The sequence below is a fragment of the Entelurus aequoreus genome, linkage group LG11, assembly GCF_033978785.1.
Source record: "Entelurus aequoreus isolate RoL-2023_Sb linkage group LG11, RoL_Eaeq_v1.1, whole genome shotgun sequence".
NCBI classification, from domain to species: domain Eukaryota; kingdom Metazoa; phylum Chordata; class Actinopteri; order Syngnathiformes; family Syngnathidae; genus Entelurus; species Entelurus aequoreus.
Genome location: NC_084741.1, coordinates 32,275,879 through 32,299,224, shown reverse-complemented (window position 1 = coordinate 32,299,224; position 23,346 = coordinate 32,275,879). Strand labels below are relative to the sequence as shown.

The 23,346-nt window shown below is 38.5% G+C and overlaps 1 protein-coding gene across 3 annotated transcripts in view; it reads left to right on the top strand.

Moving 5' to 3' along the window:
- Nucleotides 1-23,346, top strand: part of nbeal2 (neurobeachin-like 2) — a 148,754-nt gene that overhangs the window by 92,125 nt on the left and 33,283 nt on the right. For 2 of the 3 annotated variants that reach the window (XM_062062973.1, XM_062062972.1), the window contains exons 20-31: nucleotides 940-1,073; nucleotides 3,865-4,024; nucleotides 4,231-4,333; nucleotides 4,418-4,568; nucleotides 9,891-10,046; nucleotides 10,122-10,281; nucleotides 10,856-10,944; nucleotides 14,210-14,896; nucleotides 14,967-15,151; nucleotides 18,434-18,590; nucleotides 18,996-19,139; nucleotides 20,217-20,549. In XM_062062973.1, coding sequence (XP_061918957.1) covers nucleotides 940-1,073; nucleotides 3,865-4,024; nucleotides 4,231-4,333; nucleotides 4,418-4,568; nucleotides 9,891-10,046; nucleotides 10,122-10,281; nucleotides 10,856-10,944; nucleotides 14,210-14,896; nucleotides 14,967-15,151; nucleotides 18,434-18,590; nucleotides 18,996-19,139; nucleotides 20,217-20,549 — 2,459 coding nt within the window. The remainder of the gene's footprint in view (nucleotides 1-939; nucleotides 1,074-3,864; nucleotides 4,025-4,230; nucleotides 4,334-4,417; nucleotides 4,569-9,890; nucleotides 10,047-10,121; nucleotides 10,282-10,855; nucleotides 10,945-14,209; nucleotides 14,897-14,966; nucleotides 15,152-18,433; nucleotides 18,591-18,995; nucleotides 19,140-20,216; nucleotides 20,550-23,346) is intronic. The other variant, XM_062062974.1, reaches the window with a different exon arrangement.

The following is a 23,346-nucleotide window of genomic DNA, read 5'->3' as shown; positions in this document are numbered from 1 at the left end:
AAGGAAAGAAACATATATAAGTCACACTGGAGCCCGGCCAAACTATGAAAAAAACTGCGACTTATAGTCCGAAAAATACGGTAAGTACTTTTTGAGCACATTCAACAATACCGCGATAATCATTATAACCGTCATAATTTTGGTCACAATATCTGTGACATAAAATGATTATATTGTTACAGCCCTACTTATGTAGGGGTTGTGGGATTGTGAGTGACTCGTGAAATTCTTTGTTTGGACACTTCATTCTATGGAATGTTAAACAAAAAATTGTTCAACAATATACAAAAACTGGGGCAAGTTTTGGATGGAAATGTTTTTTGTCAAAAAACCAATGATACGAAAAGGGGGGCGTATAAAAAAAACAAACGTACCATTGTATAGAAATTCAAAATTTGGATCTAAATGCAAGCTACAAGGTTACAGTATGTCCCACTGGGATACATTATATTTATAGTTGTAAATATCACTTGCTGTAAGAATGTATAGGGGGATCCAGAATGTCCTGTGGGATACATTGTAGTAATTTACAGCCATGTAGTACTAAAAGTGGCTTTTGTGTCTCTGACAGTGGTGTCCAATTTTTTTTCCATCAAGGACAACTGAATATATGGGGTGGGCTACTTTGATACATTTTATACATAAAAGATGCTCAAACCAATCAAATGTAGGTCCATACATGCTAAGCTATGAACAAAACATTCACATCTTAGCTTTGTGCTGTCGGTGGTAAAATAAATGGTGTCATATCTAACAATATAAATTATTAATAATGAATTCAATTTATTTTTAAGAACATGCTGAGGGATAGTTTATAACAAGTTGTGGGTCGAAAATGGCACTTTTGACACACATCGTCTCTAATCTCTTGTTATTTTGCATGCATTGTGACTGTCAATAAGTTTGTCAATGTGTGTCTGTTGTTTTTCTACCCTTCAGAAACAAGACTAGAGAGGAACAGCATTGCAGCCTACTTGCTGATGCTGAAGAACATGCTGCGCCGTCACCCTGTCAATCAGGAAGGCCTGCTTCAGTGCCACGGGCCCAGCATCATAGGAGCCATGCTCTGCAAAGTAAGTACATTGTTATAACAATACATGTGGTTTTATTTGCTACCTCACTTTATGAGTGTTGAGATAAGAGCTGTCTCTCGGCTAATTGTTATGTTTAGGTTGTGAGCAAAAATTTGAGCTACAAGCATCCCAGACATTACTTGGCGCAGCAAATGTAACAGTGAACCCTGTAAAATCCGACCAAATCATCGGGTCTTATTTGCTAGCATTATCTCATAGCCAGAGATCAACGTAACTTGTTTTTTTTTTAACCATGGGAAGGAAGAAAGTGTGTGTGAAGGACAGTGATCAGAAGAAGAAGTGAGTGATATTAATTAAATTAAATAAATAAATAATCAAAAACATTGCAAATATCAACAACTTGACAAAGCAGTTTGAGTGTATTACTGCTGGTTTGCACCATACTGAGGCAGAATGAGTTTAAGGCCATCCAAAAATGTTAAAATTATATCTAAACAGCAGACATTTATCTATGAAAATATGAATATGCTGCTGCTGATGTGTTTGACGTTGAAGCAGCTGGAAGGAGATACAGTGGAAGTCAATTCTAAAATAATAAAATCGATTCACTTCTGAATTGCAATTAATATTTATTCCGATTCTAAATCGGTTTCCAGAAATTGATGTAAAAATATTAATGTAATATAACTAGTACAGTGAAAACTTGATTTAAGAACTGAATTGGTTCTTGAACACGGTTCGTGAACCGAAAAGTTTGTATAGTGAAGCAGAGTTCCACATAAGAATCAATGTAAACATGAACAATTGGTTCTAGCCTCGATATAAGTCTCTATTTTAGTAAAACATAAACTGCACTTTGAAGACCCAATAATGTGTGTGTATATATACTGTATGTATATGTGTGTGTATATATATATGTATGTGTGTGTGTATATACCGTACATGTTTGTACATACAGGCTTGTCGGGTTGAAATAGGCTCTGCGTTTTTTCCTGACCTAACGTATATTCTGTTCTACCCCGGTATTGAGCACTGTATAATGGATAAACCACAGTAACCTTGACTATATACACTACCGTTCAAAAGTTTGGGGTCACATTGAAATGTCCTTATTTTTGAAGGAAAAGCACTGTACTTTTCAATGAAGATAACTTTAAACTAGTCTTAACTTTAAAGAAATACACTCTATACATTGCTAATGTGGTAAATGACTATTCTAGCTGCAAATGTCTGGTTTTTGGTGCAATATCTACATAGGTGTATAGAGGCCCATTTTCAGCAACTATCACTCCAGTGTTCTAATGGTACAATGTGTTTGCTCATTGGCTCAGAAGGCTAATTGATGATTAGAAAACCCTTGTGCAATCATGTTCACACATCTGAAAACAGTTTAGCTCGTTACAGAAGCTACAAAACTGACCTTCCTTTGAGCAGATTGAGTTTTTGGAGCATCACATTTGTGGGTTCAATTAAACACTCAAAATGGCCAGAAAAAGAGAACTTTCATCTGAAACTCGACAGTCTATTCTTGTTCTTAGAAATGAAGGCTATTCCACAAAATTGTTTGGGTGACCCCAAACTTTTGAACGGTAGTGTATATATATATATATATATATATATATATATATATATATATATATATATATATATATATATATATATATATATATATATATATATATATATATATATATATATATATATATATATATATATAATATTAGGGCTGTCAAACGATTAAAATATTTAATTGCGATAATCGCATTTTGTTCATAGTTAACCCAAAATAGTGCATTCTCCTTCGCTATAAAAAATGTCCGCTGTGGCATCTTTTTCGGTTTAATCAGAATTAAAGACTTGCTCCAGATCAAAGCCCCCTTCGCTGATAAAATCCTCGAACTAAAGGTGCCACTAGCCGTGGGCTAATTGGCTAAAACGCTTGTTTAAACCGGTTGTCTAGCAACACGAAGCTATACAGCGAGACTGTGAGAGTTTAGACACATTTAGAGTGTTTCTGGGGTACTCTGGCTTCCTCCCACCCCCAAAGACATGCACCTGGGGATAGGTTGATTGGCAACACTAGATTGGCCCTAGTGTGTGAATGTTGTCTGTATATCTGTGTTGGCGCTGCGATGAGGTGGCGACTTGTTCCAGGGTGTACCCCGCCTTCCGCCCGAATGCAGCTGAGATAAGCTCCAGCACCCCCACGACCCCAAATGGGACAAGCGGTAGAAAATGGATGGATGGATGATCATACAAAGTGATCTCTCAGACAGGCTGACACAGCTCTGACTGGCGTTAGGTACGACAATTATGGAAATAAATACGTCAGTGCCGTTGCCGCCGAAGCTTTTCGAAATGGCCTCTCCCGTGTGTATAGGATGTAAATAGGATGCCCACGTGTACAGGAAGTGATGTCATTAAAATGGCAGCCCCCGATGGCTTCAAGCTGCATGCAAAATAAATGAATGAATGAAGTGTTCGTACAGAGGCATATTTGGCACAATGTAAAGGTTACATGTTAAAATTGTGCTGTTTTGAGGGGGAAAGCACCCATTAAATTGGTCTCAGTTCATTTCAGTGGGAGACATTGATTTATGATATAAGGGTTTTGAGTCAAGAGCTCTGTCACGGAGCCACTTAAGCTTGTAAGTTGTGGCACTACTGTATGTTGTTTGTGGACAAAATGCAGAATTGGGCCGCTTCTATGTCTATTGCGAGGTTGCTACAGGAAAAAAAACGATTCCAAGTCTGATATTGAGTAAATGACAAAAAAGGTGCATAATCAGCATGAAAACGATGAAAACATATCTACCTCTCCTGTGTGCAGGTTCCAGGCAGCAAGATGGACCTGAATGTTTTGACCGCATGTCAGCTGTTACTTGAGCAGGTTTTCAATGAGGGAAACAGCCCACTTCTGCAGCAGCTCTACCAGCACCTGCTCTTTGATTTCCGCATCTGGACCAGAAGCCATTTTACGGTTTGTCAGGGTGAGACATAATCAGCCTTTTTGTTGTTAATCAGTGCACCCAGGGCCGAACCTTTCATTTCCGATGAAAAGTCTTGTACGCTGCTTTCAAATGGAAATGCACACAGCGGCAGGACTGTCCTCAAAATATACAAAGGATATGTTTTGTAAATGGATGCATTTCTTTGGTGTTGTCATACTAAAGGGATGTTACTTTCTTTCCAAAAGCTCACGTCCGGTACATTTCCACTGTTATACACAAAGGAAAGCAGCGCTTGAAGAGGAAGTACGGAGTCCAGTACATTCTTGACACCATTCGCACGTACTACAGGTGAACTTGGAGATGCTTCCTCTGGACGGAGGGGAGAATACCAAGAATACCATTTCATGCAGTTCCATGGTGTGTCATTTGCAGTGTGGAAAAAGATGGCAGCTCTCTCTCAGATGAAAAGCAGAACATTCAGACGTTGTTGTTTGAGCTGCTCAAAGACTTACTCAAGTCCCCGACACCAGAGGAGCTTCACAGTGTCCTCGCTTACGTGCTGAGTGCAGGAGAGGAGCGGCAGGTACGACTCAATCTCTTTTTCTTTCTTGTTTGCTCTTGACCTATTTACCAAATTGATGCTTTATGCATAATACAGTAGAACCTAAATTAACTAACTAGGTTCGTTAACACAGTTTGTAAATCAGAAAGTTTGTATAGTGAAGCAAATGTCTATATAAGAAACAATGTAAATATGAATTATGGGTTCCAGCCTTTACAAAAGTCCATATTTTAGTGAAGGTTTGTACACTTTGAACACAATATAAAATCCTATACAGTATCAAACAAACATAACAAGGGGGGATCAGCTTTTTATTTAAAAACAATCCAAAACAACAACAATGACAAACTGCTGTGCTGCGTGTGCAACTCTGCCAACACCAGCACACGCACAGACGTCCCTTTGGTGCCCTCACAAACAATCAGAAATCAGCTTTAAGTCCTTAGCTTCAACAACCCTATTGCCACAATAATAAATATTTAAAAAAGTAAAATCCACATTTATAAGCTTCAGCAAAGGAGGAGCTGAAGAGAAAGGAGCAGGTAGGCAGAGGGAGCACAGAGGTGGGGGGAGGGACGTGTGTGCTCTTGGAAGAGGTGTCCTAGTCTTCTCCTTCGCTGTGAAAAAAGTCTGCTATGGCATCTTTTTCTACAGTTAAAACTTGCTGTGGTACGAAGCCTGCTTTGTCCCAACTACTGTGCGGTAACACGTTAGTGTTCGGTGAGAGATCATCCAAATTATCCAAGTTCACTTCTTTGGTGCAAAATGTCTTATTTGTTGTTTACAGAAAATGGATCCTTGTCGATCTATCCATGCCTATGACATATAGTGACAGGCAGAAAAAAATATTATTAAGTTGTTTCACTATAGCAGAAGGTATATAATTAACAACATGGTGTGTTTGGGGTTGTGCCAAGACATTTTTCTGATGTATGTACCTTGGCTCAATAAAGTTTGGGAAGCACATTTTGTGCTGTGACTTCACAGGAGGCGCTGCATTTCAAAGGAGACCAATTTTTGAGGACTTGTTTTTGTGTATTTGGGATAAGATTGCATAAGTCCTGAACATTTTAAATCAAATCATGGAGGGTATTAATAAAACAATCTTGCAATCATAATTCCTCCTCTCAGAATTCTGCTGCTTGTCTTTAAACCAAAACCAAATGACGTGAGCACATTCATTACCCCTGTACTGGCCTCCCTTCATTGGCTCCCAGTTACTTTTAGAGTTAATTTTTAAATTGTACTTATTGTTTTTAAATGCTTACACCAAGTAGCCCCGTTGTTTCTTATGTCTGTACAGCACTTTGGCCAACTGGGGTTGTTTTTAAATGTGCTATTTAAATAAATAAACTGAACTGAAACTGAACTCCAAACAATCCGTATGGAATTTCTACAATTTGTGACGTTTTTCCCAAGTGTGACGTCAGTGGATATCTCCATATATTGTAGAGGATTACCCGAAGAGTTTTACAAGCCTCTGCCATTGTAGTCTGACGTTGTAGTCAAAAAGTTCCTTGTTTTTCTCTATCTTCTTGTTGTGGGGCAGAATGTCTCTTACATGCACATGCACCCTCCCCTGTTGCCATTTCCAATAAAAAGTAGTGTATAGTTCTAATTTATTATGTATAAACTCCATATGGAAGCGCTAAAAACTACAACAAAGATGACGTAGAAACGATGCTGTCAAAGTGGAAGCACGTAGATAGGACCGTCCGCGAAATGGTGCACCCTGAAGAGACGGAAAGCAGCTTGAAAACGGTCTGTAAATCATAATCTATGCAAAATGTTGGCCAAAGAACCATCATTACATGTTATGTAGACCACAAGGAAGTGTTTAGATGTAGAAAATATGACCCCTTTTAAGAAAAATAACGAAAAACATCCTGTTAAGTTGATTTGAGTCATGTCAAGGGGAAACATTTTAGATTTTTAGTTCCTACAGATCCTTGAGAATGCAAACCAAGTAAGCAGGAAATGCAAAAATATATGCCCTAGAACAGGGGTCACCAACCTTTTTGAAACCAAGGGCTACTTCTTGGGTACTGATTAATGCGAAGGGCTACCAGTTAGATACACACTTAAATAAATTGCCAGAAGTAGCCAATTTGCTCAATTTACCTTTAACTCTGTTATTATTAATAATTAATGATATTTATGTTTGTGGAAACACTGATCATCTTAATGATTTCTCACAATAAATATATATAGAAACAGATAAATATCAATATGCAACACTTTATTTTTATATTTTCTCTAAGTGCACATTTTTCAAATTGAACATTTTCAAATGATCACTTCTAAGACAGTCTTGTGAAATCACAATATCCCATTTTAACTAGCTAGCCACTAACATTTTTTAACAAATCATGAATTACTTTGCACCATGTTTGTACAAATAATAACTCATGTAAAATACAAAAGTAAACTCTCAAATTTTTAAATCATGTCACACTTTGAACTGGACACCAAATCTGTTATCTGTTTCTTTGTCAGTTAGTGGGAAGCCTGGCATTGCATGCTGTTAACTAGTGTGTTGTACTCTGGTGTGTAACTTGACACTGCAACTCTGAGTGAGTCTTGCAGATGTGCATCAGTGAGGCGTGTTCTGTGTTTGTTCTTGATGAAGTTCATGTCAGAAAAGGCTGATTCACAGAGATAAGATTTTTCCTCATTGTTTGCGGAACCTTCTTAATCTTTTGGACATATTTTCACAGCAATCTGGCCTTAAGTTTAATTATGATAAATGTAAAATGTTAAGCATCGGAAATCTAAAGGGAACGTCCTTTCGGATGGAATGCAAAGTGCCTGTTTTGTGGACAGATGGACCAGTTAACATACTTGGTGTTGTTGTCCCAGAAAATCTGGAAGATCTAGGCTCAGTAAATTATGATAATCGACTAAGAAAGCTGGACAAAATTATGCAATTATGGAAAGGGAAATCCCTAACCTTGTATGGTAAAATGTCTATTGCCAACTCGTTAATTATTCCTCAATTTATTTATTAGTTTTTGTCATTACCAGCTCCATCACAAAACTTTTTTAAGATTTATGAGCGGAGGGTCTTCGATTTTGTCTGGAACGGCAAACCAGAAAAGATTAAAAGAAAGGTTTTGTACAAAGAGTATGAATATGGGGGCCTGAAACTTCTCAACCTTGAAGCTATGTGTCTGTCTTTAAAAGCATCAATTGTTCCAAAGATGTATTTAAACATTGAGTGGTACACAAATGTCCTGTTGGACAAAAAACATGTACTGTATCAAAAGAAATTGTATCCTTTTTTACAAGTGATCCCCTCCCAGAGAGTCTGCTGGGAAACATGGCGGGGTTCATAAAGGAAACAATCCACTCATAGTGGTGTTTTCAATTTTATGTGCCAGAAAAAAGAGACGATATTTTGCAGCAGTTAATATGGATGAACTCTAATATTGTAATAGATGGAAAGCCTTTCTTTTGGAAAAATATGTTTGAAAGAGGAATCATTTTTGTCAATGATATTATCAATGAGAATGGTAAAATTATGAAGTATGATGAATTTAGAGCTATGTATGGTGATGCTTGCTCAAGCTTTTCATTTTCAATCAATCAATCAATGATTTTATTAACTAACTGGAGTAATTGGAAAAAGATGGAAACAAATAATTAATTATAGAACTTCTAAATTATTAGTTTGTAAACCTCTAATAAGAAATTCGAGTTGGCAAAAAGGAACTAAAATAAATAGAAAAATATATAATTTTTATTTAATAAAGAAATCTTTGAAGGCTGCCTCATACAACACAAATGGAAAATGGGAGGACTTTTTTGACTGCCCGTTGCCATGGGATGCCATATTCAAACTAATCTATAAAACCACTATCGATGTGCAAAATCGTTATTTTCAAATTAAAATTATTTATAACTTCTTACCCACAGGGAAAATGTTAAAATTATGGAATATGACAGAGTCAGATGATTGCCAATTTTGTTGTCAGGAGCCTGAATCCACCCTGCATTTGTTTTGGTATTGTCATATTGTGTCTTTGTTTTGGGTGGAAGTTGAAAAAATGTGTTTAAGGATTGGTTTGTTTATGAAGCTTAATGTGGTTTCTGTTATTTTAGGAGAGTTCATTGACAATCATGATTTAGTCAATTTAATTATAGTACTCGGTAAAATGTTTATTTTTAAGGCCAAAAACAGATATTCACTCAGTATTACTTTCTTTAAAACATTTATTCAGTATTTTCTAACTTTAGAAAGTTACATGGTTGAAAACGATAATGATGCCAAAAAACATTTAAAAAAAGATGAGAAGTCCTCAAAGGCTTATTTTGAAAGTATAATTATGTTTATAGATTATATGATATCTGTTGTTGTGTTCCCTAATTTGAGTGACCTGGACATAATCTGGACTGTACATAAATGCTTATTTTGAAATTTTAATTTTGTTTATAAATTATATGCAATCTGTTGTGTTCCCTAATTTTTTTCTGTGTACATGAATGAAGGTGTGTGTTGCTGAGTCCGACTTGGACATTATCTGGACTGGGCCTGGTTTAAAAAACCCTTTAAACAAATCTAATTTCATTGACAACCTGGTCTGTTGAAGATAAGGCCCTGGTCCTTACGGGCGACCTGGTGCCCGCGGGCACCGCGTTGGTGACCCCTGCCCTAGAAAAACTGTTTATCGAGGAGTGGGGTAGAGGGCTGGGGGGCCTAACTGTATTATATTCTCTGAGTGGAGGTTGTACCACACTTTGAACACCACTGACCTATTACGAATGGAACATATTTTTAGTAAGCAAGATGCATTGTAATGTATTTAATATATTAATCAATGCTGTCAAAAATAACGAGTTACCTCGTGTGATTAACCACAAAAATGTATCACATTAATCATGTACATTTTGACCGTACATGCAGTGGTGGCGCTACTGTGGGGCACTATTATTGATATTACGATATTTTAGGCCACTTTGTCAGAGAAAAATGCATGAAAAAAGATTAGATTGAGTGCGCATTCTGAAGGGTTAAATCTTGTAAATTCACATAAATCACAATAACAAAGGTATTATTCAATGTTTGCTGAATGAGTGCCTTTTGGTGTAAATCTAGAGGTGCGGGTTTTACTTTATTATTGGGATTGGGAATTTTCCAACATGATATTGCAGAGAAAGGATCATTCTCTTAATGACAAAATCGAGCCATATGGAGTAGCTAGGTATTAATACTGGACTGTCAATAATTTGGTGCTGATTAGTGTCAGGATGGTCGGGACTTGGCGGAGGTCTGCTACTGCTACTGTAATTTGCAACATATGTGAAATTGTCACATCTCCCATTTCTTTGTGTGTACTTCTCCAGGTGGTGAAGGCCCTGGAAGTGCTGTACGAGCTCTTGCGGAGCAGCCCTCCTCGAGAGCAGGTGCAGGCCATCTTGGTGGACTGGGGAGTGGAGCAGCTTTACAGCCTTTTGCTCAACACCAGCTTCCAAGACCAAGCCAGAGAGAGTGTATTTAGGGTGAGAGTGTTTATTGAACGTGTTTTCCCCGTCACAATTATAAGCCATTATGACAATTTTACACTGTGTCTGTAGGTTTTGTATAAAATCCTCAAGAGCGAGCGTGTGTCCGAGCGCAACAAACAGCGCATCAAACTAAAGGACTTTGGATATCTTGGCCTAGTGTTTTTCCTGGAAGACATTCCTGTAACCATGACGACTGTGCGATGTCTGTACGAGCAAGTCCTTGCCACAGGTAATTGATAAAAGGCCGGCGTGTACAAAGGGTAAAGCTTTTAGAGACGATGGCTTGGAAACACTTATAAGTTTGCATGTTCCCTCTGCCCTGCGTGTGTGCGGGGTTCTTCTGGGTACTTCAGCTTCCTTCCACATTTCAAAGACATTGCACATTAGGTTTTTTAAAGTGCCCATAGGTGTGGATGTGAGAGTGAATGGTTGTTTGTCTATTTGTGTCCTGTGATTGACTAGTGGCCAGTCCAGGGGTTTCTGGATGGATATAAAAAATACATCATTCACTTGTATGATTAACGAGTAAATTGCCCGGTCTGTCCCTATGTTGAAATGCCTGTTGAACGTCCTTGATGTTAAAAAAAAAATCATTTTTGTGTAGTAGAAACAGACCTGGGACTAACTACAAGTTGTCTAAAAAAGTGCCAGCTTAAAGCTGCTGTATGTCACATGCTTTAAAATGATATTTCTTTTAAACCAACAGCTTCTGTTGATGTGAGTCAGCCAATATGAGGCTGACTCATAAAATTAAAGCTTTCTAGCCACAGAAAAACAAACCTTTATTTGATGCCTCCTTACAGATGCAAGCCCTAACTTCAAAGACCTCCTAGCTGTGGTGTGTCTGTCCCACCGCGCTGATCTCACTGTCCGCTTGGATGTCTGTCGCAAGGTCAGTCTTCTCTAACAAAAGACTTCCCTTCCATCAAACTTTCCTTTGAGAAAAAGATATGAGTTGTTATCAAAAAAATTAATCTGTACTTTGGATGTGCAGATCTATCGGCCACCAACCATCATGAAAAAGTATGTGATTGGCCACTGCCGATTCATGCCTTTCAACACCAATCACCTCTAACTGATACAATATCACTCGACTGACATGCGGCTGTCAGCTAACTGTGTCTGTCCATACCCAGTGTGGCGGCGCTAATAATAATCACAGACATTGCTGGAAATAGACTGCATTTCTTAGTATCTTCATTATCAATATCAAGTATTATTATCACTGGATGATGAAGCTAAACCTTTTTCACACAGAGTAAGAGCAAGCTAGTAGCAGACATGCAAATCGCTAAGCTAGCTTGAAACAACACGATAAAAAAGTGCTTTAGGAAGTCTTGAATTTTATTTTCACAAACTCGTTGTTTACAAGCTCAGGGAATAATTGTTGTTCCTTCCTTGAGAGTACAAAAAACAAAAAAATTAAATGAGCACTAGAGCGTAGTTTTTGCTTTTGCTTAGTTAATGTGTAGCATTGAGTTTGTTTTGCTCAAACAACTAAATATATGTAATAAAAAAGCATAAAGAACTAGTTTAAATATTGTGTTAATATTGTTGCATTGTCAATGGCAATTATCATAATTAAATTAAAACATTGGGCCCAATCTACTAAAGGTTTGCATGTATTAAAACATGGAAAGCTGATCTACTAAACTTGTGCACAGAGGATTGCGTCTCTTAAGTGAGCAAAATAAGGAGTGCAATCCATTTAGCGTGTCTGTCTTCATTAATATGCAGAATATATGCTAATCATCAGGATGCCTACTGGGAGGAGAAAATGAAAATAGAATTACTTAGCACACGCAGTGTGATTTATCAAGGCTGAAACTGTTCTGTGACCGCTTTTTCACATCTTTTTTTAGCACGTCTGAAATGTCCACGCAAACTGGCACGCAGAAATATTATTTGAGAATGGAGGCAATGTGAACATTTATATGCTGTCAAAAATGAAAATATTAAACGTATTGAATGTTCAGCAACATCATTTTATAATTGTATAGCTGCTGGATGACTTAAGGGACTGATGTTTTTAATTAAGTTAATTTTGATATATGTATGAATTATTGCGTCTAAAACATTCCAGCGCACGCTCACTGTTCATGCCAGCGTCTCCCAGAGCACACCTACAGCGCGCTGAAAAAGTTGGTTTCCTTGTTCATTGCAGGACTGCTTCTAAAATGCCCAGAAAAAGTGGTACTTTTCTGCTGTATAGCAAAACGGCAAGGGTAGAAGCATGCAAACATGAATATGCAGTAAATAGCTCTCCTAATCTAAACAAGGTAGTCAATTACCAGTTATCGATAGCACATGCAGTCTTAGTAGATCACACGCAGCACACCCACTAATAGTAAACATAATTTTATTGTTTGCAAACGCTGTTTAGCGCGTGGTATTCGGATCTCAGAATATCAGGCCCTAAAAGTAAATACATGTTGTTGTTAGTGGGCGATCTCACTCATGGAAGACTGCAATCGGTTTTTGATTGATTGATTGAAACTTTTATTAGTAGATTGCACAGTGAAGTACATATTCCGTACAATTGACCACTAAATGGTAACACCCGAATAAGTTTTTCAACTTGTTTAAGTCGGGGTCCACTTGATGATACAGATATATACTATCAGATATATACTATCATCATAATACAGTCATCACAAAAGATAATCATCAGAGTATATACATTTAATTATTTACATTATTTACATTATTTACAATCCGGGGTGTGGGATATGGAGAGGGGAGGGAGGGGGGGAGTAGGTTTGGTTGGTATCAACACTTCAGTCATCAACAATCAGCATGAACAATTGCATCATCGGAGAAATAGACATTGAAACAGTGTAGGACTGACCTGGTAGGATATGTACAGCAAGTAGTTGACACAGAGAGAGAGATCAGAAAGTATAAGAAAAAGTGTCTACATGTGATTATTTACATTTGATTATTTACAATCCGAAGAGGTATTATGTGGAAGGGAGGGGAGGGTGTTAGTTTAGGGTTGTAGTTGCCTGGAGGTGTTCTTTTAGTGCGGTTTTGAAGGAGGATAAAGATGCCCTTTCTTTTACACCTGTTGGGAGTGCATTCCATATTGATGTGGCATAGAAGGAGAATGAGTTAAGACCTTTGTTAGTTCGGAATCTGGGTTTAACGTGGTTAGTGGAGCTCCCCCTGGTGTTGTGGTTATGGCGGTCATTTACGTTAAGGAAGTAGTTTGACATGTACTTAGGTATCAGGGAGGTGTAGCGGATTTTATAGACTAGGCTCAGTGCAAGTTGTTTTACTCTGTCCCCCACCCTGAGCCAGCCCACTTTGGAGAAGTGGGTAGGAGTGAGGTGTGATCTGGGGTGGAGGTCTAGAAGTAATCTGACTAGCTTGTTCTGGGATGTTTGGAGTCTAGATTTGAGGGATTTGGAGGTGATAGGGTACCAAGAGGTGCATGCGTAATTGAAAAAGTGTTGAACGAGAGTTCCTGCTAGAATCTTCATGGTGCTTTTGTTGACCAGAGAGGAGGTTCTGTAGAGAAATCTCGTTCGTTGGTTGACCTTTTTGATTACCTTGGTTGCCATTTTATCACAGGAAAGATTAGCCTCTAGAATGGAACCTAGGTAGTTGACCTCATCTTTCCTGGTGATAACAATGTCACCCACTTTTATAGTGAAGTCATTGACTTTCTTAAGATTGATGTGGGACCCAAATAGGATGGATTCCGTTTTACCCAAGTGTATGGATAGCTTGTTGTCAGCGAGCCAGGTGCAAATTCTACAGAGTTCAACACTGAGGATTTTCTCCACCTGTGACTTGTCCTTGCCGGATACCAGCATGGCCGAGTCATCCGCAAACAAAAACAATTCACAGTCGCATGCTGATGACATGTCGTTTATGTATATTAGGAACAGTAAACATAACACCCTGTTCAGAACATCCCTAATCTTTACTATTCCCTTAGGGTTAGTAAGCCAATAAAGTCGCAGCCCATTGACTGTTCAATAAACACAAGAATAATAAGAAAAAAAGGTTATACCCCCATTCGAATGTTTTTCTTTTGTTTTAAAAGGCGCCATGTTGAAAAATTTTTCAGGGCTGAGGCGAAGCATAGGTAGGGGTGGTAAGAACAGCAATAAAAACTAAGTTTCTTCGTACCTGCTGTACTTCTACCGCAGCTCTTCCATCTCATCTACCTCAGCGAGGACTACGTGAAGCAGCTCGCCAAGCAGCCTGGATGGCAGGACGTCCTCACGAAGCTTTATGTCAAAGAGTCCTATGCTGCCAGCATTGCAGGCTCTATGTCCACGGAGCAGAACTTCCGGCCCCCATTGCGTAGAGAGCAGAATCTGATCATCGAGGACACCCAGGAGGACATTTTCCTAAGCTACGGCATCTCGCAGGAGGATGATGATGATGAGGAAGTGGAGGACTGCGGCCAGCAGGACATCCATGAAGATTTCTCAGGTTTATCCCAGTCACTGCCTTATGGAGTCGGAGGCCAGCTGAAGAACTTCCTGCAGTTTACGTCGTTGGATTCGGCGGACCAGGAAAGTCACTCGTCCTCCCTCTTCCATACCAATGCGATTGATCTCGCCTCGTCCCACCCCGATGAGGAAGGGCGCGATTACCATCCCCTCTCCCCATTTGGAGTGTCACCTTTTGACTTGGAGCTGGGCAGCAGTAGTGAGACGGGCACCCCAGCAGGGAGCCTCACTGACACGCCGTCACCTCTGGAGCTCAGCAAACCCTTTCCAGCACCGAGACAAAGGAAGAGCTCCAGTCTGTCCAATGTTCTGGACCACACCAGTTACGGAACTGACCCTCCGACGGCGGACACCATCTCCAACACGTCCAACCCACAGGTTTTTACCGCCTTATATCTTGACATTTGTGGTGTTTCTTCTTCAAGTTTGAGCATTGTTTGCATTACAGCAGACGCCAGAAGAGGAGCTGTGCAACCTGCTCACCAACATCATCTTCTCTGTGCTTTGGAGCGGCAGCAAGGCGGACGTGTCCGAGGATGTAGTCTGGAGAGAGAGAGGACAGGTCTTTTCTGTTCTCACTAAACTGGGTTCTTCCTGCCAGTTGGTTCGTCCACCTGATGACATCAAACGCAGGTCAGCCTCCCTCACCGTACATTTAACTGGTAACTCAGGTGACTCTTTGGGGACCTAACGATTTGATCGGATTCTGATTCCTGGGTAAACGATTCAATTCAGAATCAATTCTTGATTCAGCACGATTCTTACAATGTATTATTTGTTATAATAGTTATAATGAAGCTTTTTTAAAACAGGTTACAGGTTAGAAAAGCTCCCTCTATTTCCATGGAGATGGTCCAAAAACATAATTTAAAAAATGTATTCTTATAAAAAGAATTAATAAATACTAAGGTTTTTAAATGTTTCTTCTTCTGTTTCTTTTTCCTTTAAATGCATTTTTGAAAAATAATGAATCGATGTACAATTGGAATGAATAAGAATCGCGATTTGGGAATGAATAGATTTTTTTGTGCACCCCTATAAGAGGTAACAAAGGTTACAGTTTAATTAGGATCATTTTGACATTTTATGTACAGTGGAAACCTTCCCTATAGGATTGGCTGACCCACATTGACATGAGATGTGATCGACATAACCGATTTCAAAACCCAAACTTGCCATTGGGTGCACATTTACTTTGGTCAGAGACATAAGGAGAAGAGGTGACAACAAATCATTTTTTGTCCATATTTTTATCTAGATTTTTTTAAAGACTGTTAAAAATTAGTTAACTCATGAGATTAATCACAAAAGAAAATCGCATTAACCAAATATAATGTATATACACAGATTAATCACGCCATTCATATTGAGCGCACATGCTCTTAAAGGGGAACTGCACTTTTTTTTATTTTGCTTATCATTCGCAATCCTTATGAGAGACAAGAAGACAAAAGGTTGCTTTTTTTTGCATTTTAATTTGTAATGATTGGCTCATTCTAGATGGCTAGCAGTGCAGCTAATGGGGGGGCAAACCATTCTGCCTCTAAATCACTTTAAAAATGGACCTAAAAACCGCCAATAATAATTAATTTACGTTCTATAACCTGTATAATAACCAAACAGTAGCGATACTGTTATTGTAAGAGAGAACACTGAGGAACTCTGCTTCTAGCGTAGTAACAAATTGCCTTGCGACGGCATGCCTATGCAATAGCCGTAAACTAACTACGGCAAGAGGTCGGCTAGCTATTGCGTCAACAGCTGAATGGCTTTTGAGTTTGTAATGCACAACACAATGCGATAGGACACCAATCTATACTGTAAAGTATTAGCCCACATTTCATGTTTTGTTCGTACTCAGCTTATTCAACAGTGTATGCACTGTAGTTGTCCTAACAAGCTGCATGTATCATGATCAATATTTTAGTGACCTACTTGATGGACAGCTGTCCGTTTGGTCCAGCTGGCCGGGGTAATTTTTTGTCCTTGTTGAGTTAGGGTAAGCACGCCATTTATGTCGGCATAGCTTGGCTCCTAGTTCCACATTTGCACGCCGACCTCACTCTCTCGGCTCCAAAGTTTCAGCCTCTCTTCACTGACAGCTGTTCTTTTATGTAAACATTCCCTGTTCAATTCTTAACCAACAGTTAATCAAATAAGGTTGTGAATCCTCATTTGTCCAATAATAGTCATCTTCGTTGTCTGTTACCAAGTCTGCCATATTTAAAACACCCTCGTGTTTGTTTCCAGAAGTAGGAACACACATTTGTTGCCGGAAGTCGGAAGTACATTGCTATGGAAACGGAAATAAATACGGAAATGAAGAAAGAAGTTCCGGCAATGCTTAATATAACCAAAATACAGTAAATGTTGTACATATTGTGATGAGCATGTCTGTTACTACATTATATATATACTTGCAGTGTGTGTATAAAATGTTGATGCAGAGTTTTGAAGTTGTTTTAGAGGTCTTTGATGCAGCTGATGGTGACTTCCATTAGCCGCATCTTGCAAGCGTTTTTATCATCTTTAAAACCCTGAAAAAAAGTAATGTGTGTTCTTGTCTCTCATAATGATTGTGAACGATGGTTACCTGAAAAGGTGTGTTGTTTTATGGTCAGTAATCAGGTCAATGCATACGTCAGTGTAAGGATGAGCGAGGAGACTAAGACTGGTGGCAAATTGCAGTTCTCGACAGGAGTTTAGAAAGAAATGTTAACAAGTTTTGATGAAATAATAGACCTACATTTAATTAAAACATTTAAAAAAATTTCCTGTTCGACATCTGACAATAAAATTGCACTTGTGTCCAAATTTGGGTCTTTTTTAAGTTTAAATTATGCAAGCGGGTAATAAAGTTAAAGTACCGGTACCAATGATTGTCACACACACACTAGGTGTGGTGACATTTGTCCTCTGCATTTGACCCATCCCCTTGTTCACCCCCTGAAAAGTGAGGGGAGCAGTGGGCAGCAGCAGTGGCCGCGCCCGGGAATAATTTTTTGTGATTTATTTTTATATTATTTATTTATTTAACTTATGATTAATCATGATTTATCCAAATTCAAAAGTGTAATCAATCTGATTTACAAAAATATTAATTTTTTTAACACTCTTATCTAATAGAGCTACTGTGGTAATTGGGTTATATTTCTTGACTACAATGACAGTCAAGCTTTCGTACTTGCCCAAATCTTTCTTCCGGTGTCTAACAAACAAAACAAAAACATGAGATGGGTGGGTAACACTGCCATGCTTTTATTTTGGCTGCCTTCTTTGCACTGAACAGGAAGTCACTTTGTACACGTTTTAATGCTGCCCAGCTAGACAGCAGTTATGTTGCTGTTGTTTCACGCTGCTTTGCGATAATGAGGACATTAAACAATACTACAAGACATGTCAACATGAACTGACCCATTTTTCTCTCGTTTTATGTCAATAAAAGCGGTTGATCATGCATGTCCATGTCAACGTAATTAATTTTAGTAGCAAGAACACGGCAGACGCCCCCATATGGACTGGTTGTCGACATAAACAAGACCGACTTAAGCATGTTCCACTATAATAGTAACAGTACTTCAGATCTCACCATTCACCAAAGAAAGTGCTTTTTTTCATCTTCAGTATTTAGTACATTGTAACATCATCAATTAAAGGAAATTCAAAAAAGTTGATGTTATTATTAGAACCTGATTGTTTTGTTGAGGAACATTAATGTTCAGTGGAGTCCTTGGTTGCTAGTTGGAGCCCTACACTGGTCTGAACAGGAAGACTTAAACTGTTACACACAAGTACAAAGTGCAATATTGGTCAATTACAATGTTTTTACATGATACATTTTTATTACATATAATACATTAAATCTGAATGTGTTTGCTCATATTGTGACGTCATGTGGTGCTGTGTATGTGTCAGTCTCCTGGAGATGATGCTGGAATCGTCTTTATCCGACCTGAGGGACGCCCAAGGAGTCTTTCTGCCCTTCTGTCCCAGCCTGGTGAGACTCCTCAGGCTCCTGCAGGATTTCCTCTTTGCAGAGGGGACAGACAATAACACGCTGTGGAGTGAAAAGGTAGATTTGTGCAGTGATTTTTTTGCATCTTCATGCAATCTGTTGTTTTTTTGTTAGTACATGTGACATTTAATGCCCCCTTTTTAGGGAAATGTGTCATTGCAATCATTTTGCGATGACAAACGTCTGTGATGCGCCTTTTTCTCATGCATGGATGATGACTCAGTGCAGTAGTATATTCGAATTTAAAGCACCTGTCAAATAATTCAGACAGGCGGGTGTGGCTGTAATCAGTCGAGCAACATATCTGCCTGGAGGGTGCCAAGTGGCCGCCTTTCAGTCACATTAGTGACATTTTTTAAATGCAAGTAAAGCTCCAGTTGGCGTTTTGAATGGCTCAATGTGAGAAAACAGGTGTACGCTCTTATTACGAGCCGTGTGTTGACTGTCACCGCTGTGCCGCAGATCTTTGAGGGGGTGGTGAACCTGCTGGACAAGTTGCAAGCCTGGCATAGCACCCCTGGCAGCCCCGGCAGAAACGAACTAATGGAAATGGCGCAAATCGGCCTGCGGATCATCACCGGCTACATCCAACAGCAACAGTCACAGGTTTGCCTGTTATACAGTACAATTTGTATTCATAATGTAAAAGGTTTACACAGATAAATCCAGATTACAAATACCAGACCTTGTATGGGTTTCATTTGAAATACACTGGGAAGTGTTTTGTATTTGAAAGGGTAGCTCATCTCTGAGTTATGACTACTGCATCGTGGGACCGAGTGAGTGGACATAACTGAACAAACCACAATGTTTCCTATCACATGACTTGGTTGAGACTCATTTGGAAAGTATAACAACTCCCTCAAACCCAAGCGTCAAAATAAATCAACCTTATTGCGCCGTGACTCAACATCTGTGGGCCATTTGGTTTTCATTTGTGTGCCATTGAATTGAAAACAAATACACAGATGTCATTAATTACTCAGATCATCTTTAACTGTATTATGTATTTCACTGACAACTGTTCTTTTGTGTAAAACATTCTCTCTGTAACAGCATACTTTAAAAAGCTTTTGTAGGTAACCTTTTTCACGTCTACATTTGATTCAAATAGTAACTAAAATAAAATGTAAAAAAGTTTAACTTTCTGAGCTTTTTAACCAGTTGTTTTTAATATTATGTGTACAATTTAAAGGGATGTAAAAATGCACTGCAACGCATACTTTTATGGGTGTTTCTAACTTGCGTTTAATAACTTATGTAGCTAGTTGCAATGTGTTGTTAGACTATTTGACACGTTATAGACTGAGAGATAGGCTCCAGCGCCCCCCACGACCCTGAAGGGAATAAGCGGTAGAAAATGGATGGATGGATGGATGGAAGGTGTACCTAGTGTTTTGGTGTATTCTATTTATCAAACCTTTACTTTTATTTAATTTAATTTAGCATGTGTACCTAACGCTGTAGTCCTTGAATGTATACATTTTATTAATTAAACAATGTATTCTTAATTTCAAATATTTTAATAGTTGTTTTAATTAAAATGGTATTAATTATTATTTATATTTTTATAATACTGTATGTTGTGATTATTATTATAATAATAATAGTCATCATAGAATATTATAGAATTATTAATGATTATTATTATTAATTTAACGAGAAATAATGTTCCTTACTCAGGTGTGTGAGATGGCCTTTGTGAAGCTGCACAGCCTGCTGCAGACTGTCTTGAGTCTCAGCTGGCAGGAGGTGTGCTTCCTTTTGGGCCGCCTTGGCGTCCCCTTGTGGCCAGATAAGGCTCAGGGGGAGACAGACAGCGACAACAGTGAGCATGCCGAGATGTTCTCCCGGGTGGTCCCGGTCGTGCGCGCCCTCCTGGACCAGCACGCAGACCGGAACACAGTCCAGCAGCTGCTCCCTAACCTACCCACCACCAATGGCAGCACCACCTTTGCCCAGGACCTGAAGGCCTACAGCCACACGTCGGAGTGGCAAGACTTTTACCAGCAGCAGGTATTTAAAATGTCAAAATACATGTTGTTATCATTGTGCTGTGATTGGCACTTGTATTAATAACCAGATATGTTAGCATTGGACCATCACAATGTTGACCCTCGATTATGAAAACATCTCCAAAAAAATGTTAGGACAAGTTTACTAAAGCACATGTTTAATGTTTATATTTGAACAGAAGCAGATACTGTATCCGAGAATTGTGTATACCAAACTCCCCTTTAAAGTCTCCCTTTTGAACTAAGCTGTATATGACATAAAACATGCATGCATCGCTACTTTTATGTACACATCCTACAGCAGAGATGTCAAACTCATTTTAGCTCAGGGGCCGCATGGAGGACAATCATGGCATTAAAACCAAAAAATAAAGACGACTTTAGATTGTTTTCTTTGTCTTACTTTGGCCAAAAATAAAACGAACACATTCTGAAAATATTACAATAAAAATATAGAAAAAAATACCGGCAGCGGTAAAGTTTAGATCCATGAAGGAAAGAAGAAAGTGAATGAATGTTTATAACTGAATACATTAACATATGCATACAATTTTTTAATGAATTAAGTAACGTTTATGATAACCTTTTTTCAAAACACAATATAGAATGTGAGATATAGCAAACAGTGTTTCCCATAAACTGGCAAGATACCTGTGGCGGTGGGGGCGTGGCTATGGGCGTGGTCACCATGACCTCATCGAGTAATTTGCATAATTTACTACAATGATATGATTTTCTCTAAAAAGGCTCAAAAAATGTATACTTACTAATTAATAATAACAGTTTTGTTTTAAACGTCCATCCATCCATCCGTCCATCCATTTTACAATATAATTACAACACTTTATGTACATATTTATATACAGATTTGAACAATAAGTTATTCACTGAAATATATTTATTAATTGTGGTTCTTACAAAAAATATATCTTATAAAATATAAAAGCTAACATGTCTCTTAAAGCTCTGCCCCTTTAATTAGTGCATACTAAATAATTTAACTTTAGCCTACTACTACAACCATATTATTTACCAGCAACATAAAGTGAAACAGAGGCACAGGTGTCCTGCCACAGTCAGTAACAAATAAACAGAAAACAGTAGTGGTCAAATACAAATAAGGCAACAAGAGAAGTATCCTACACTTCTCTTTTGTAAAGTAAATCTGAACAGCCTATATGGACATCTACATCAACTATATGATTTGCCTGAGAAGCTGGACAGGACAAAAAAAAAAAATATATATATATATATTATTATATATATATATGTATATATATATATTTTTTTTTTTTTAATTTGTGGCGGACGTAATTCTTTCGTGGCGGGCCGCCACAAATAAATGAATGTGTGGGAAACACTGGCAAAATAATACATACATTTATCATTTGTTTTCAAAACGGTTACAAAAAAGTGGTACCCCAAAAATTTACTGTGGGACCCCATTATTTTGACTTGATGGACCCCATTTTGAAAATTCCTAGCGGCAACACTGATGGAGTATTGGTGCGTGCAAAACAGCAGCAGGCGGCTTTCTAATACTAATCAAATATCATCCCGGGGGCCATAGATACTTTATTCGGCCTGCGGGCCTTGACTTTGACACCCTTGTCCTACAGTAAATGAGTAGAACCAGTATCAGTCATTCCCCTTTTTGAATAAATATGTCTTTTACTAGTTTATGTTGTTTTTTCACAGTGTGTTTGTTTAAAGATACTAAGTGCTACTGCTATATACACTGTACACTGGCCACAACATTTAATGTTAATAAGCTTACAATGTTATTCAGAGGTAAAGTTATAACAATTTTATAGACAAACTATACTATTTATAGTCATGGTGGAGAGTGGGGGACGGGGGCGCAAAATATTTTCTTCTTCCAAGCCACTTTCTGACCGTCTCTTTAGGATTTGCCATTTTGTGGACGGTCTTATTTACGTGCCTCCACTTTGACTGTGTCTTCTCCACGTCAGTCATATTATAGTTTTTAGTGTTTCCATATTGAGTCTGCTGACAGGTATAAGTTAGAACTATACGCTACTTTATACTAGAAATGGCAACAGCGGAGGATGCATGTGCATGTACGAGCCAGTCTGCCCCACAACAAGCGGATAGAGAAAAAGAAGGAGCTTATTGATTACAACATCGGACTACGATGGCGCACTCACACAAAGATCTTTGGGTAAATCTCTACCATGTATGGAGATATGCGCTGACGTCACCAATTGGAAATGCGTCACTTTTGGGGAAAATTACAAACAGCTCGTTTGGAGGGAGTATGAATAAAGGCAAGATAGTTTTATAAATATCTCACCCATGCATCCACGGTTTGATTTTACATTTTCCGGACTTATGCAGATCCCAAATACACAAAAACAGGTACCAATAGGTAAGAAAAGTTGGTTTTGCATAATAGGTCCCCTTTAAGAGACGCAATCCTCTGCGAACAAGCTTAGTAGATCAGTTTTGCGTTTGCTATCAAGTTTGCACGTGTTTTAGTACACACAAACCTTTAGTTGATCAGGCTCTAAATATGCTAAAACCAGTTCAATGTAGATCAATAAATGCTAAGATATCTGAACAAAACATCAACATCAATGATGATGGGTTAATCGGCATTAGCCATACTTCTTAATGATTAGTTAATTGTATATTTAAGATAGGCAAAGGGCCAATGAAAGATGTCAACCGAAATGGCCCCCGGGCCGCAACTTGGACACCCCTAGCTTTTTTCTGAGACTCAATTTTGCTTGTGTCTGGTGTCCAAAGTCCGGGGGAGACATTTGCGGCCCGTTGTT